The following is an 18,270-nucleotide window of genomic DNA, read 5'->3' as shown; positions in this document are numbered from 1 at the left end:
GTAACCCAGGAAGGTAATGGAGTCTTGGTGGAATTCACATTTCGCGGCCTTGACGTATAACTGGTGTTTCAGCAGCCGGGTGAGGACTGCTCTGACGTGGTGAACATGTTCCTCATAAGTGGATGAGTAGATAAGAATGTCATCAATGTAAGCGATGACGTAGTGGTGGAGCACATCCTTGACGATCTCGTTTATGAATGATTGAAACACTGCTGGGGCATTGGTTAATCCATAAGGCATCACTAGATACTCGTAGTGTCCCCGTCTTCCACTCGTCCCCCTCCTTGATTCTTACTAGATTGTACGCGCTGCACAGGTCCAGCTTAGTGAATATCCGAGCCTCCCTGAGTTGCTCCAAGGCTGCTGGTACCAGCCTGGGGTATTGGACTGTCAACGCATTCAGTCCCCTGTAGTCGATGCATGGCAGCAGACCACCACCTTTCTTTTCAACGAAGAAGAATCCCGCCGCTGCTGGAGAAGTGGAGGGTCGGATATAGCCCATGGCTAGGGCTTCCTTGACGTATTCCTCCATAGCCTTGGTCTCGGGGAGAGAGAGAGGGTAAACTTTATTCTTGGGGGGCATGGCGTTGGGCAGCAGCTCGATCGCGCAGTCCCACGGGCGGTGGGGGGGTAACTGCCTGGCTCTTTCTTTACTGAACACCTCTCGTAGATCCTGGTATTCGCATGGTATTGAGATGTCTTCTGACGTGTCGGGACTTTCGATGGAGGTCGAGAAACATGGCTGTGACTGGATCTTGCGGAGGCAGTGGTTCTTGGAATGGGGTGACCAGCTGATCAGTTCTCCCTCCTTCCAGGACATGACAGGGTTATGAAGTTGCAGCCAGGGGAAGCCCAGGATGATGGGGTTTGAAGGAGTGGAGATGACGTAAAAGGTAGTCTCCTCAAAGTGCAGTGCACTCACTTGTAGGGTGAGTGGACGGGTCCGATGAGTGATGAGGCCTCCCCCGATGGGACGGTTATCGACGGCCGTCACTCGCAAGGGGGGTTTGCATGGCAGTGTGGGGAGGTGAAGGTCCTCTGCAAGCTGTTGATCGATGAGGTTGACGGCCGCCCCGGAGTCCACTAGTGCTGGAACCACAATAGTGCCCTGAGTGTGGTGCAAAGTCACTTTAAGTGTCATGCAGGAGGATACGAAATCGTTTCTCACCTTGGAGGTAGATGGTTTCTCGGGGCAGTTGTTAACCCAGTGGCCGGTGCCCCCGCAGTAGAAGCATAGATTACGGCGAGCCCGACGTTGACGTTCCTCCAGGGACACTCTGGTGCCGCCCAGTTGCATAGGCTCCGGCCCCTCCTCCCGTGGTCTGCTGTAGTCCTCCCGAACCCGAGGTTCATAGCGAGGGTGAGATGTGCGGCGTTGCTGGCGGAGGAGGTTATCCAGATGAATGGCCGTGGTGATATACTCAGACAGCGTGACGTCCGTGCTGCGGCAGGCCATCTCCGCCTGTAAAGCCGGACATAGTCCCTCCCTAAACACTGCTAGCAGTGCGGGGTCATTCCACCCACTCTGGGCCGCTAGGGTACGGAACTTCACGGCGTAATCCGCGGCCGGTTTGGTGCCTTGACGCAACTCCAAGAGTTGTACTGCTACGTCGCGCCCCCCCGCCGGGTATTCAAAAAGCCTCGGCAGTGCTCCGCGGAGCCGTCGAATTTTTCCGGGAGAGCCATCGGGATCGATTCGCTGTGTGCCGGTGCGGCTGAAGCAGCAAGAGTCGCCGGAGTCTGCTGGAGCTGTTCTTGAGCGGCCTGCAGCGCCGCGAGTTGCTCCTGATATGCGCGAATGATAGCTCCTTGGCGGGCCACCACAGCAAATAACACAGCATGAATAATTAAAAGGTGTGTTAAATGTACAGGAAATCATGAATATTTAATGCCTTAAATGTGAAAGTTCCAAACTACTCTAAATTCAGCATGCATAATTAAATATGCAAATTGCTTAGATAGAGAAATTAATGTGCAACTAATGTACAGTTTATTTCATTTAATATAAGTATAAATAACAGTGTGTTCTGACTGGCTGGCAGCAGTCCTGGCCACACTCACACCTTCTACATAAATTTATTTCTGTTACATCAATGTTTATATGTTATATATTATTCATTACACCCAGGTACAAACACACACACACACATGTTGTGTAACTGCAGGTTGTAAGTTTACAGATTTCTATAAAGCTGCATTGTGACAATTTCTAATACTAAGAGTTACAAAAATAAAACTGAACTGAATATATATATCAATTTACATATCAATACTAATGATTATACTAATGATGATGGTGATGATGAAGCTGATGATTAATTTCAATTTAATATAGAACTTTTAACAATGGACATTGCCACAAAGCAGCTTTACAGAAATATATAAATTCTGGATATGAAATTTAAATTTATAAATGCATCCCTAGCAAGCCAGAAGTGACGGTGGTGAGGAAAACTCCTGAAGACAACATGAGGAAGAAATCTTGAGAGGAACCAGACTCAAAAGGGAATCCATCCTCATCTGGGTGATTATAAATCATTACTCTTCAAGAACTGTACTGTAAGAACCGGTGCACAGCATCCAAACATCCCAGTTCACCAAAACACTCTATGCCCATGAATCCTCCAGATCTGCTCCTTTACCTAAGAAAAAACTATTAAGAAAAGTTTTGACTAAACAAATAGGTTTTCAGCCTAGACTTAGCTACTGAGACTATGTCTGAGTTCCAATGGGAGCCAGTGCAGTGTGGATAAGATAGGGGTGATGTGGTCATATCTTCTGGTTCTAGTAAGGACTCTGGCTGCTGCACTAACTGGAGCTTGTTTATGCACCCACTGGAAGATCCAGACAGTAACACATTACAATAATCCAACCTAGAGGTAACAAAAGCATGACCTAATTTTTCCGCTTCATGTAGTGACATTATATTTCTTATCTTAGCAATATTTCTGAGATGATAGAAAGCTAGAAGTAATATTACCTTCATGAGCTTCAAATGAAAGACTGGAGTCAATAATCACCAAGGTCTTTTACTGCTGCACATGATGGCAGAAAGGCCATCCAGAGTTACTATGTAATCAGAAAGCTAGAAGGAAGTTCATAAGCATCCAGTGTCTAATGTCCTTTACACATTCCTCAACTTTATTAAGCTGGTGTCTGTTATCTGGCTTTGCTGAAACAATTGTGTGTCATCAGCATAACAGTGGAAGCTAATACCATGTTTATGAATTATTTTACCCAGAAGTAGCATATATAGGGGAAAAAGCAGTGGACCTAAAACAAAACCTTGTGGAACACCAAACTTTACCTTAGCATGCATAGAGAAGTCAGCATTTACATCCACAAACTGATAATCAGTCAAATAAGACCTGAGCCAGGAGAGGGCCGTTCCCCAAACTCCAGCATCATTTTCTCGTCTATCAAGGAGAATAGTATGATCAGTGGTGTCAAATGCTGCGCCAAGGTCAAGCAACACAAGCAAGGAGACACAAGCCTGATCAGAGGCCAGTAGTAGGTCATTTACCACTTTAACCAGAAGTGTATTTGTGCTGTGATGAGGCCTAAATCCTGACTGATTGATTTCGTGAATGTTAAACCTATGTACAGCAAGTATGAGCATAACTGCTGTGCTACAACCTTTTCTAGGATCTTGGAGATAAAGAGGAGGTTTGATATTGGCCTATAGTTGGACAGCTGACGGGGTCAAGGTTTGGTTTTCTAATGAGGGGTCTGATAACTGCTAGTACATAGCTAGTGTTAAGGGAGGAATTGATTATTTTTAATAGAGATTCGATTGCATCTGGTAGTATCTCTCTGACTAAATGTGTAGGTCAAATAAATTGAATTCATATCCAGGTTTTTCTGTGATGCCTAGAATACCCTTATAAACAACATAGACACTTCTGCCTCTGCAAGTTAGACAAGGGTGGTGTATATACCTATATTTGGGGTATGTTAGTACTCATTTGGTCTAGCCCAATTTTCTGTTAAACACAATACATTAAACTCCTGATCAGTAATAGTTTCATTTAGAATAAGTGCTTTAGATGTAAGAGATCTTTACAGTTCAAGCCTCAGATCAAAGTGGTGGCTGTGCATTCGGTTTGATCTAACTTTATGTTAATTAGGTAATGATCATGATATTGATGATGATGATTTTTTTGGTGATAATGATGATGATGATGATGAAGATGAATTTAGATCCTGACTCACAGCTACAAAGATATGTGTAAAGATTGTTGGGTCATTTTGCTACAGTGAACACTAGGTGGCAGTGTTGGTATACTCCGTTCGGCACGCTGCTCTTGTGTTCTTTTACAGTTCTAACAGAAAAAGTCAGGTCCGTTAAACATTACTGCTGTCTCCTTCACTTCCACTTGGAGAAGTCTGCTTGGAGAAGTCCACTTGGTAATCATTTCTCAGCTCCAGTGAAGTTTAATAAACTTCATTAGCAGAACTCACACAGAGTGACAGGATTTGTGTTGATGATAATTCAACTGATGCTGCACTCTCAGAAATAAGGGTATACTAAACAGTACTTTTCCTTGTTGCTGTGGTGGTACCATTACCTTTTACCTGTGTATCCTTAACCTGGAAACGTGGATACAGTGCACCTTTAAAATGAAAGGTTAGGGTGAATTTACCCACATAGCCATGTTGAAAATGATTAGATTATAAACATATGTACATGATTAGAACTAACTTCATGTTTATTTTATTGCAGCAGTATATCTCATGTATATATATTATAAATATATGATATATTTGAGTTATGACAGTTTTTTAATCTTATATGCATATGCAGAGATGGAAAGTACTGAACTACATGTAACAAGTATTCTTGTTACAGTATTGAGTATGTGGTACGCTGTAACAGTACTTTTCCATTATAATTAAATAGTACTTTTTAAATAAAATATTAAACTTCTCTACATTTATCTACATTTATTTTTTGATCAATGTTACATTATATATATATATATATATATATATGTACATACAATAGTGTGCAAAAGTCTTAGGCACATGCAAAAAAATGCTGGAGGGCAAAGATGTTTCTACATTAAAAAAAATAGTATAAAGAGCAGTAAACAGTAATAAATGAAACAAAGTCAATATTTGGTGTGACGATCCTTCGCTTAAAAAAAAAAATAGTAGTCTCAGGTACAGTTAGTGCAGTTTTATAAGGAATTTAGCTGTAAGTGTTACTGAGCATCTTGCAGAACCAGCCACAGTTCTTCTGGAGACTTTGACTGTCACAGTTGCTTCTTATTTCTGCAGTGAAACCCAGCAGCCTTCATTATGTTTTTTTGTCTGAAAAGTGGTCTCATGTAATACGCTGCTTTCTTTACTGACATACAGACATTTTTCTGTAACATTTAATTTTGTGCTGGAAAACTAATGTTTGGAAATCTAAAATGTTTTCCAAAAATTTTCAATAATGTAGAAGTCATAAAATAAAAATCTATAACAAACTTTGTACTAAAAAAAAAATAGGGTGCCTAAGACTTTTGCACAGTACTGTATATATATATATATATATATATATATATATATATATATATATATATATATATATATATATACATGTGTGTGTTTGTGTGTGTGTGTGTGTGATCTCAGAACGGAAATGAACTCCAAAGTCACAGTTCTCTTTAACCACATTTTATAAATACATGAGAAACAGACCGCTGGTTTCCATGGCTACTGTTTTTATTACCTAGCAACAAATAATATAAACAAATAAAGGATACAGCTCGTTTACAGAGTAACAGTGTAAACGTGACGTTTACTCACGGTGCTATTAATACACTTTCAGTCATGTGAAATGAAATCCTGCTGCTCAACACATGCGCACACACACACACACACACACACACACACACACACACACACACACACACACACACAAACACGCCCTTGCCACTACAACAATCCAGCAAAAAGCTACATGTGTCCATCTCAACCACCATCTCCACCTCTGTTTCCATCTCCACCTCCGACTCAACCAATATCTCCACCTCCAACTAGATCTCCACCACCACCTCCACCACCACCTCCATTTCCACCACCACCTCTAAATCCAACTCCATCTCTATCTCCAACTCCATCTCAATTACCATCTCCATCTCCACCTCCATCTCCATCTCAACCACCATCTTTGTCTGCACAACCATCTCTACCTCCATCTCCACCACCAATTCCATCTCTATCTCAATTACCACCTCCATCTCCACCTCCATTTCCATCTCAATCACCATCTCCACCTCCATCTCCACCACCACCTCCACCTCCACCACCACCTCTAAATACAACTCCATCTTTATCTCCAACTCCATCTCAACCACCATCTCCATCTCCACCTCCATCTCCATCTCAACCACCATCTTTGTCTGCACATCCATCTCCACCTCTATCTCCACCTCCAGCTCCACAAGCATCGCCATCTTTATCTCCACCACTATCTCCATTCTCAGGCCACATCTCCATCTTACCCCACTTATTTACTTCTTTCTCCACGTCCTACTATTTTGAGGCAACTTCTCCATCATTGTCCACTCTCTTTCCAGTCCTGATCATTCCCCCTCCCCATTATCACCTTAGGCATTGTCTCCATCTCCATCCTCACCACATCTCCAGCCTCTGTTTTCATCTCTGTATCTGACTCATTATCTGTCCCCATCTCTGTCTCAACCCTGATCTCAGTAACCCGTCTCCATCCTCACAGTCTCATTACACAGAGATGCCTTATCTGTCAATTTCCTTCACTGTTAGAAGTGTACTGATATCAGTAATGCTCTGCAATGTAAAATATTCTATTGCTCTGTGAAATAAATACATAATAAACACTGTGTGGCAAAATAACTGATGCTGGGGTGGTGTGATGAAGTGGAGTTATTGTTACCACCCTGACGTTGATTATTTTCTTATAACAGCAGGTCCCCAAGTGTTTCATTCCTCTTACACAACAGCAATTTACCAACAATTATTATTTTTATTTATTAAGAAGGACACATCATATTTTTTATCCATTTATAGTTACATTTCATGTCAAACGTCAAAAGTGAAACAAATTAGTTCCTGTTTTCATTTACGTTATAGCAGTTATAAACAATTGTTCCATTACCAGCCCCTCTTTCTTCTCTCTCTTGAAGTTAATAAGACAAAAAAAATGCAGTCATTTTACAGAGAAACTGCAAAACTCCTCTGTCCTGAAGATATCAGAAAACTTAAAGTTATAGCTTTTAAAGTTCCTCCTATAGCACTCCTTCCATAACTGTTAAAAATAAATTACAGAAAACTTCACCACATCAACGATTACATGTTTTTAATGTTTATGTGGAGTGTCTGCTGTACATTCACAGTCCCTGTGAATGAGCTGTTACTATAGAAATGATAACGTATTAGAATGAGCGCATTAATATAAACCTGTGATTTTCAGCTGCACTACTGTCAGAGCTGCTGTTATAGAAAATTAATCAACACCTGATTACCAATCATAATCCAGAGTTCAACAGAGTTGTGGGGAAATGAAGTCAAACATAAATGAAGATGATTATTACGTGACGTTAAGAACAGCAGAGAAACTTAGAAAGAAAAAAAACATACAGAGAGATAGAGAGAGGGACAGACAGAGAGTGAGAGAGGCAGATTGAGAAAGAGACAGACAGAGAGAAAGACACACAGAGAGACAGACAGAGTGAATGGGTGTTCTGTACTAATATGGAGATTCTAGGCGGAGTGTGTGGAGGTTGTTCGTTTTCTCTCTCTCTCACACTGTAAACTCCCATCACTGAACTCACACTGAATAAGACACACTCTCTTACACAAAGCACTTTTACAGATACACAGTCTGAGCTCAGAGACTCCACGAGACAAGGAGAAGATCAGAGCAGGTAACACATGTTTACTTTTATTTTTCATCTCTCTTTCAGTGAAACAGTGAGAAAATGAAGTGATTCACTATTGTGAGTTTTTTTTTTAACTTTCAGTTTTTTTGTTCTGTTTTTTTGAAAGAGTTTTTTTTTTTTTACTGTGAGTGGGTGTGTTTTCTGCAGTTTCTGAAATGTTTGCGTTTATCAATGTCTTATAAACAGCATTTTAATTTGCTGATGAACAGTTAAATCACTTTATAAACACAGACTAGGTAGAGGGGAAAATGTGTGTAAGTACACTGTGCAGGGTGGGGCTGGAATACACACCCCCTTACACACACACACATACACACACACAGGTGGTTGTGAGGTGATTTCATTTCTAGAAGCTAAAATAAATTTTTGAATGTTCATTTCCTGAAATGGGGACTGAAAGCCTGAATGACAGAATAACAGAATAATCATGATTAATGATGATGCGTGCAGTAACGATGGAGCTAAGGAGAGAGAGAGACAGACAGACAGAGATGATGAGAGAGAGAAAATGGAAAGAGAAATAAAAATAGAAAAAAAAAGATGGAGTAAAGAGATTTGAAGAGAGTGAACCAGAAAGAGGGAAGAAAGACAGGAGAATTGTGTGTGTAGTTGCATGTGTATTCATATGTAATTGTATGTGTAGTCATGTGTTTAGTTGTGTGTGTAGTTGTGCGTGTAGTTGTGTGTGTAGTTGTGTGTATACAGTAGTCATGTGTATAGTTATGTGTGAACTTGTGTGTCTAGTAGTGCATATAGTTGTGTGTGTAGCTGCATGTTTAGTCATGTATGTAGTTGTGTGTGTGTTGTTGTAACATAGTGTATATTTACTGCTCTGAGCTGTGTGTAATGACATTAGTGTGTAATGAGTGCTGGTGCTATGTGTGAACTCTAAGTGTACTGATGATTTTTATAATTTGAGCTTGGAAAATCAGCTTAAGCAGCTATGTAAGCTTACACTGAATACAGCCCAGAGAGACAGGGGAGAGAGACAGAGGGAAAGAGAGAGAAACAGAGAGAGAGAGAGAAACAGTGAGACAGAGAGAGGTGGAGAAGGAGAGCAGGATTGAAATGAGTAAATTAATTCCATCATGGAAAACACGAGGCACTCTCCTGCTCTATTTCACTTTTGTCTGTTTCTCTCTCTAATGGGTGAGGCTGGAAATCCTTTAGCCCCCTCCACACACACACACACACACACACACATATCCTGACCAATCACTAGTCTCTTCCTAAACACATGTTCCAGGGCCTCCATTTATTCATCTATCATTCACCCCAACCACCTCCCCCTAGTGCACCCGTCTCTCTCTCTCTCTCTCTCTCTCTCTCTCTGTTTGTGGGGATCCTCAGCATCTGGAACTCATTAGTAAACTGGAAACTCTGAGCCACAGTTGGGTGAGAGAGAGCACCAGTAACTGAAAGAGAGAGAGGGAGGAAGGGAGCAGTGAGTCATGGCTCAGTTATTTCAGCCTTTGTTTAGAGTTTAAGGCAGAAGGACGTGTAAGAATTCCCCCTCTCCCTGTCCATACCTGGAGACGTACATTCTTTCACTCATTATTTCTCTCTCACACACACTTTTCACTCTATGCTAGCTTTATTACCATTAGAACATTACATTATTCTGCAGCTAAAAGCATTTAAATCACTATAACATCATACACGTGTACATGCGGATCTATTCATCAATATCCCTTCGTTTTATCCTCCTATTTCTCTCTATCGACAGTCTATTTGGCTATCTGTCTTTCTGTCTGTTATTCTCCCCCACCCTCTTTCTTGCTCCATCATGTTTTCTTCATCTTTCTGTCTCTCCATTTCTCTATCCTTTTCTTTTTCAATTTCTCTCTCTATTTGTCTCTCTCTTTCAGTCTCTCTCTCTCCATTAGTGTGGCGTGAAAGATTGATGTGATGTGCAGCTGAACCCAGCTTTCAGTAGGAGAGCTGAATGCTCTGATTGTCCCTCTGTCCTCCCACAGGATGGCGTGTAGGGTTGGAGAAAGGTCTTGTCTTTTCTAAGTGGTTGGAGAAGATTAGTCATCAGCTGAGTCCCAAATGGCTCAAAACACAGTTTAAAACACAAGGCCAGAGAACAGCCATGCCCGTTTACACCCCTACACCATGTACACCACATGATATGCTGCCTAAACATGCATATATTATATAGACACTAGCCTTCCGCAGTGCACTGTGGAATTTCACTCACATTCTCCTTTATACTTTCAGACACAACTCCAAAAATAGTGTACTGTGTAGTGAAGAGGGAGTGGATGTGGCCAGAGTATAGCTCTGAGACCTTTTGTCAGTGATATATGTTAGAGTTTTTAGCATTTGTTAGCATGTTTGTTGGTGGTATGTAAGCAGCACAGCTGTCTGAGTGTTCATGTCTCTCTGTCCTGCTGGAAAAAGTGCAGTACAATGCAGCTGTTGTTTTATGCAGCATGGGCCACTTCCCAAACCACATTATACTATACTAAATAACATGTCAAAATAGTACACATCCTTAGGTATTGGCTGTTTGGGGTGCAGCTGTAATGTGTGGGAGCACATTACTCAAGTGTTTACTCAAAGTGTGTTTATTATGGCTAATCCAGAAGTGCTCCGGGAAAGTCACCTAGAACAAACAGAGACAAACACTACATTACAAGGCACTAAGGAATCTCATAACTAAGAAACTACTAGGAGGGGCTATGGGTTAAAGCACTATGTGACTATGGAACTAAATTGTGGCCTAAGCGGTTGAGAAACTAAGGGAACAAGGGACTAATGGACTAAAGAACTACTTGACTAAGGGATTAATGGACTAGGGAGCTACAGAGACTAAAAGACTAAGGGACTAGGGAACTACAGGGACTAAGGGACTAGGGAACTACAGGGACTAAGGGACCAAGTGACAATGGAAGCAAGAGATTGAAGGACTAAGAAACTAAGGAACTAAAGGAAGGAAATAAATGATTAAGGGATTATGAGACTAAAGGGCTAAGGAAGCTAGGAGCTAATGGACATCAGGACTAAGGGACTACAGAACCAAGGATCCAAGAGATTAAGGGACTATGGAAGAAACCAATGGACTACAAGATTAATGACTAAGAGACCAAAGGAAGATTAAATTACCATCATGAGATTATGAGCTCACATAATCACTATATGGTTTCATGTCGACTCTCATTTATATGTGCTCCAGTATTGCAGGTCGCACTGTTATTTTTAGGTATTACGTATTTTTACGACAATTTCCACGACAACAGGAAGAAGATGGCCCACTAGAAAGTGCAGATAGCATAAATTCATTTGTAGCAATCAGTCAAGCTTTGTCACATAGTGTGTTTGTCAAGCGAAGCCTCAGCATGACACTCGTTTACTCCACAGTTACATCGTATTGTGGAGACCAACACAGTACTGTGGACACTACACAGTACGATGGATGTGCAGGGACAGAATCAGGGCAGACATCACAGTAGTGTACTATCATTAGCAGTATGCAGTTTGGAACATGGTCATATTTTCATATATCTGGTTTTATAACATCATGCTTTCTCTTCTGTCCTCAGACATCCTTCTTCGCAACAACCCAGCAGCACAGATCAGGCGTGTCTGAGGCGTTCCCATCATGCCAGTGGTGTTCCGCTCCTCCCCGCTGATGTGGTCGCGGGTGGCGGCCATGGTGTTTGCGTGTGTGGCATTTAGCGTAGCTTTGTATGGCGCACAGGTGAAGCATGGTACCGGAGACTGGTGCGTGTTCTGTTGGAGCTTCAGCTTTGCCGGGACGCTACTGATCCTCCTGGTGGAGATCTGCGGCCTACAGTCTCGTGCTCCTGTCTCCTGGAAGAACTTCCCCATTACCTTCGCCTGCTATGCCTCTCTACTCTGTCTGTCTGCTTCCATCATCTTCCCTTTATTCTTTCTGAAAGGCTATGGGGGACGTGAGGAATACGTCAACTGCCGCATCGTCTCCACTGTCTTCTCCTGCCTTGCTACACTCGCCTACTTCAGCGAGGTCAGCTTGAGCAAGGCGCGCCCAGGCGAGGTGTCCGGCTACATGGCTACAGCGCCAGGTATTCTGAAAGTCTGTGAGACCTTCATCGCCTGTGTCATCTTCGTTTTCATCAGCGATCCGGTGTCTTATAACCAGAACGCAGCAACAAAATGGTGTCTCTCTGTCTACTGCATCTGCTTCATCCTGTCAGCGGCCATCATCATTATGTGCATCGCTGAGTGGACTGGACTGCTCCCAGTTTCCTTCCCACGTTTCCTGTCCATCTACGCTCTGCTCGCCGTAGCGATGTATCTCTCCGCCACCATCATCTGGCCCATTTACAAGTTTGATGATAAACATGGAGGGAACAGCCACCGGCCGAATGAGTGTGGCTCCTACCAGGGGCTCTGTCCATGGGATAAGACTTTAGCCATTGCTGTCCTCACTGCGCTAAACTTCCTGCTGTATCTTGCAGACCTGATCTACTCAGCCAGGCTAGTCTTCGTTACGGTTTAATCACAGTATTGCATTGCATTGTTTTCCAATACTCTTTCTTCTCAGCCACCATCTTAAATTACTGTTATTAGCTTGAACGATGTGCGTTAGATTAGCATACTCCGACATCACTGTAGTCTCCATGTTTCTTTTCTAAAGCTGTTTAGTAAGGAGCGATAAAATTCTTTAAATTAAAATTGTGGTTATCAAGCAGGCTAAGCAGACAACCAGGTAATTTGTACACTCACTAGTTAGCAAGCCAGATTATTCTAGCTAGGTAACACATCAGACTAGTTAGTTAAAAAGCCGATACAACTGTGCATGAAGTGTGAAGATTTCCTCACTTGCACAGTGTTTAGTGGAAGTCTGTGAACGTGGTGTTGGACACAGTATTGGAAAGTGGGCATGGTTGCATGATCAGTGTGGTGTCTGTGGTGTTCCGATGGCTACAATGATGCCACATATGCTAGTCTCTCTTTCAGTCTGTTTTTTCCATTCACCACAAACACCACAGATGACATCACATGACCTTAGACACACTGAAGTGTTTATTTTTCAGTATTAATTTGGGAAGCTTTATTTTTTAGTGTTATGTGGTTTTTTTCCTCATTTTCAGCAATTGTACTATACCAAAGACCTTTGCACATCAGAGTAATTTTTAAAGAAAATTTCACAAATCATTTAAAATTACAATTTTTTAAAGTTTATCATCATACTTTTTTTTTTTACACTTACAGCTTAGTTAGTTTTAATAATAATATATTAGCACATTTATCTCTCTGAACATTGATGCTTTGTCACATTAGAAGGGATTAGCGCATTGATTGAATCAGTGTTTTGGTAATTGTTATGAAGCAGCATGTAGTGCTGGTGCTTATGGATTAGTGCAGAAATGTTTTCACGTTTCACCATCAAGTGTTTAAACACAACTCCTGATAAAACCAGGTGAAGAATTACGTGTATATTCTGATTTATCATGATTTTTACACAGTGTGTTCGAGCTAGAGGATGCTAACTGCAAGCTAAATAAATTAGCATGTCAGACTTAAGACATTAAAAAAGATACAGTTTAAGAACTACTACTCCTATAATGATTCCAGAAATAACGTTGAAGTTATCGTTTAATTTCCATTTTGTCAAATTCATAGTCACTGATTTAACAAAGAATAAAAAATAATTAAAAAAAACTTTGTATTAACCACTTCAGGGATTTGAGGCCATTTTCCAAAAACTGAAAATAGTCATGTGATTAAATTCTGGTCATGTAATTGGTCAGAAGAACTGCTAATGCTGTTAGCTAAATGTGCAGTTATCTCAATCTGTATGTTTTTAGCTCAACTTTCAGATGAAATTTGTATATTCTGACATAATTTCACAGGTTTAAATTTAGCATGTTAGCTAAATGACTTAAAATACAAATTTAAAGACAATAATGAAAAATTGATATATTGTGATTGTGACAGTATTATTTTTCAATGTTTTTCAATATATTCTGCTTTTGAAATAAACACGATCGTATCAGTATTACAGTAGGTGTATGCAAATTATATATGCTAATTATATGCAAATGTGTTTCGTATGTAAATATCAGCTGTTAGTTACACACGAGTGTGTTTGTTGTGCAGAGTGAGTGTCTGTCACGGGCTGTTACAGTGAGGTTATCACTCTCACACTGGTGCATTGTGGGAAATGAGCTCTGAATAAAAAAGAAAGAAAAAAAAAAGAAATGTCCCTGTATGTCCCTGTCTTGAGTTCTCTACTCATGTGCGACTCTCTCTCTCTCTCTCTCTCTCTCACACACACACACTCCAGATCAGGATAAAGTGCTTACTAAAGATTAATGAACTAAATAAACATGTTAGTTAAGAACAACGCTAAGAACATTGCATCATATTTGTATTAATATATTGTATTAATACAGAAATATATTTTATAATCATCTGAATATGGAGAGTTTTTGTTTACAATGAGCTTGTATTTCATTCATGTGATAACTACAACAGAGAAAATAAAATTACAGTTAAGTCGAGCTCAGATGAAATAACAATAAAGTAAATAATCAGTAAATGTATCATTATTAGCCCGAGGTTCCTGAGACACATCATTATTCTGATTACACTTTGTTCCTTATAACATATTACTGTGTGTGTGTGTGTGTGTGAATGCATGCATCATGTCACGTCACTTTATCAGTGAGTGAGATGTGGAACAGTTTGCATTTAATATGTATTTAAAGTGTTGAATCAGATTCAATCTGTTACACAACATTTACATTCATTTTTATATTTTTCACTCTGTCTCATTCTCTCTATGTCTGTCTCTCTCTGGCTGTCTAACTGTCTTTCTGACTCTGTCTCTCTCTGTCTATCTCACTGTCTTTCTCTCTCTCTGTCTGTGTCTGTCACTTTCTTTCTCTTTCTGTCTCTTTCTGTTTTTCTATATAAATGCATTCATTGATTAATACATTTTGTGCAATGTGGACAAAAATTAACATAAAAACCACATAATAAATCTTTATAAAATGACTAAAACTTTTTAAAAATTATTTCCATAAATTTAATGTTATAAAATATTTATTTCTAAAATAAATCTGTGTGTGTGTGTGTGTGTGTGTGATTATTAGAGTAACTAGTAAAGTGTAAACATTAATCTAGATGATTTTTCAAGATACACAGTGAAGTTCAGGTTAGAGAATAAAAGCTGCGACAAGGCACCCCCTGTTGGTGATCTTACTATCTTTCTCTCTCTCTCTCTCTCTCTCTCTCTCTCACACACACACACACACACAGGTGAATATTGTTCTTATCCAACAAGTTTCTGTTTCGTTATTCGTTATCTATTTGCATTATGAAACCGCTTCTCAGTTCTCCAGAAGTAGAGAATAATGAGTACTGGTACTGTATCAGGGACTACAGTCCTTGTCTGTATGAACTACTGATACAGGGCTATAAGTCTATGGGATACAGCAATTACATTCTCTTCACAGTAATACTGTTTAGTCCTCTTCCTGTTTCTCCATGTTGTACACTAAACACCACACAGAGTATAAACAGTAACTTGTACAGTTATAGTTCATAAATGAGTACTGAGAATTGTATACGGTACTGTAAATGTCAGTACTGTAATTTATATTCCCTGTAAACAGCAGATTGCAGTAAATGACCTGTTCTCCTCTTTGAAGGTTCGGACTGTAAAACCTCAGATTGTTTGAAGTCGTTGCTCAGCTTCTCTCACTGTGGACATGGACAAGGACATGGTCAACCACAGTGACCTGGTGGCACCTGCCTCTTTCTCTTTCTCTTCTTTTTTCTGCTCTTTGTTTTCTTCAGTCATTGTTTTCCTCCATTTTCTTTTATATGATGCAGATATCTTGTGGACTGTTGTGTTCTGGCCCAGAAATGTGCTTCACCCCATAACTGCTTAGTCCCACCCCTTTTCCTTTTGAACAGAGGGGTGGAGTCAATTGTGGAGAAGGGCAGGGCCTGTCAGTGTTTTTATTGCAATTGCAGTTTACCTCACAGGCAGTAGAAAGCACTAACATATTACACACTGCTCACAAAGTAAAGAAGAGCAGACAATAAAGGATTAGGGAAGTAGACCTGTTTATCCAGCCATTCATCCACCCATCCATCCATCCATCCATCCATCCACCCATTCTCCCATTTACCCACTCATCCATCCATCTATCCATCCATTCGTCCAACCATCCATTCATTCATCCACTCATTCATCCATCCATCCATGTACCCATCCTGAATTACTCAGTAATGTATAACATCACAGCCATAAATAAACTCATACACATTTTAATACAACGATAATTTATTTAGCAAACATGTTTAAAAAAAACACTTGCTCCATTTGATATCAACTCAATGCTGATAACGTAACACTTATCTACAAAACTCATACTTACAGCCGTTCCCTTATTGTGAATTAGCACAAAATATACTGTAACGTAAAAACAACAGAATGTATAAAATAAACTTCTACGTGTAAACAAGAGCAGCATGTTACGCGGGTCGGCTGTCTGTGTGAAACGTCCTGATGTCCTCACCAATGAACTCAGTCACTGTGGACAAAGCATTGGCATGTTAGCATCATATTACTTTAGCATTTAATTATTAGAGTTTACATTAGTTATTAGTGTGATGTGACATATTTGCATAATTTCAGTGATGTATTTGTGACAATTTTACAAAATTCTGCTATCCTGAAGTTAATCTTTACACTGTTTATTTCTTTTGAAAAGTAAAGTGATACACTGTCAACTGTTCACTGACAAGCTAATTAAGATTGTCTAAACTATAGTAATCAAACATGTGCTACTTTTTTAGTTCCATGTAAGGTAATGTTAGCTGAACACCTTTCATAAGGTAATGACTTTTTCCTACACTCTTTATGTAGGGTCAGTTGCATGAACATGTGAAATTAGGTGTTGAAAAATGTGTGTGTAGCATTACAGATTAATGACCTGTGGGTTCTAAGCTATGCATTTTCTGTCTGATATTTGATATTTGACTGTTTGATATTTTAGTTAGCTAGCTACTTTATTTTTTACCATGTGACCAAATAAGAGTAGATTTTATTAATACATAATGAATGTACCTGAGTAGCTAGCTAAGACTCGTATATGTTAGCTACTTAACATTTTGCTAGCACACCATAAGTCATGTCGCTAATTTGCTGCTCTGTTCTCAATTTTCATTGGCTGTGGCTCGTAGCCAATCAGAATGCCTCCTGCACTAAAGACAAGGTGAATTACCTTCATCCAGCGTGATATGCTGCATGGGTGGGGCACCACTGAAGGTCATGTGACACTCCTGGTGGTAGGCAGGGGGGCCGTGGGGTAGGAGAGGAGGGGGGAGGGGGGAGGTGGAGACAGGGCTGCTGGGGAATGGGCTGATGGAGGAGGAGTGAGACGGGGATGGGGATGAGGACAGGTACGGAGAGTCGGGCCATGGCTGGGGTGGGTACAGTGGTGGGAGCAGCTCACTGAAACCCAGCTCCAGGCTCTGGAATGAGGGATCACACTCGTTTACCGGCCCCCTGTCCTCCGACGTCTCAGGCGGGGGACAGAACTCATCTTGATATGCCACAGGGGCAGTGTAAGAATACTCAGGAGGGTGAGGGTGTGGACACAATGGCATCCCTCCATCCAACAGCAAGAGAGATGGGCGAGACAACAGAGGGTCTTCCTCTTTACACAGCACTGAGTCGAGAAAAAACAAGAGCGACAGGGTGAGAGAGAGATACAGAGAGAGAATAACACTCACTGGGCAGGTATTTAAAGCAGTGTGAGTGTGTATGTGGGCAGGTATTTAATGTAGTGTCTGTGTGTGTGTGTGTGTGTGTGTAAAACAGACAGAGTAAAGCAGTGTGTGTGTGTGTGTGTGTGTGTGTGTGTGTGTGAATGACTCACTGGGCAGGTATTTAAAGCAGTGTGTGTCTGTGTGTTTGTGTGCAAAACACTCACTGGGCAGGTATTTACAGCTGTGTGTGTGTGTGTGTGTATGTGTGTGTGTAAAACATTCACTGGGCAAGTATTTAAAGCAGTGTGTGTGTGTGTGTGTGTGTGTGTGTAAAACACTTACTGGGCAGGTATTTAAAGCAGTGTGTGTATATGTGTGTGTGTGTGTATGTGTAAAAAATTCAGTGGGCAAATATTTAAAGCAGTGTGTGTGTGTGTGTGTGTGAGTAAAACACTCACTGGGCAGTTATTTGAAGCAACGTGTGTGTGTATAAGTGTTTGCATGTAAAATACTCACTGGGCAGATATTTATAGCAGTGTGTGTGTGTGTGTGTGTGTAAAACATTCACTGGGCAGGTATTTAAAGGAGTGTGTATGTGTTTTCTGTGTGTGTAAAACAGTCACTGGGCAAATATTTAAAG

General features: G+C 40.7%; 2 protein-coding genes across 2 annotated transcripts in view; one reads left to right on the top strand and one right to left on the bottom strand.

Moving 5' to 3' along the window:
• Positions 1–7,696: 7,696 nt before the first annotated feature.
• Positions 7,697–14,105, top strand: myadmb (myeloid associated differentiation marker b). The gene is made up of 2 exons (XM_026935883.3): positions 7,697–7,895; positions 11,459–14,105. Exon 2 carries the CDS (start codon positions 11,518–11,520, stop codon positions 12,397–12,399), a length of 882 nt encoding a protein of 293 aa, XP_026791684.1. The 5' UTR covers positions 7,697–7,895; positions 11,459–11,517; the 3' UTR covers positions 12,400–14,105.
• A 2,077-nt stretch (positions 14,106–16,182) lies between these two features.
• nfatc4 (nuclear factor of activated T cells 4) overlaps positions 16,183–18,270 on the bottom strand; it is a 49,305-nt gene continuing 47,217 nt past the window's right edge. Inside the window, exons 12-13 of the mRNA XM_026935870.3 lie at positions 17,144–17,590; positions 16,183–16,450 (exon numbers count right to left, since the gene is read on the bottom strand). Of these exons, the coding sequence (XP_026791671.1) occupies positions 16,392–16,450; positions 17,144–17,590 (506 nt within the window). The 3' untranslated portion in view covers positions 16,183–16,391. The remainder of the gene's footprint in view (positions 16,451–17,143; positions 17,591–18,270) is intronic.

The sequence above is a fragment of the Pangasianodon hypophthalmus genome, chromosome 4 (genome assembly GCF_027358585.1).
Source record: "Pangasianodon hypophthalmus isolate fPanHyp1 chromosome 4, fPanHyp1.pri, whole genome shotgun sequence".
NCBI classification, from domain to species: Eukaryota; Metazoa; Chordata; class Actinopteri; order Siluriformes; family Pangasiidae; genus Pangasianodon; species Pangasianodon hypophthalmus.
Note: the sequence above shows the minus strand (reverse complement) of the source record. Positions and strands in the feature narration are given on the sequence as shown.

Excerpts from the sequence above, each read along its gene's own strand:
- myadmb (XM_026935883.3), top strand. The coding sequence starts at position 11,518 with ATGCCAGTGGTGTTCCGCTCCTCCCCGCTGATGTGGTCGCGGGTGGCG.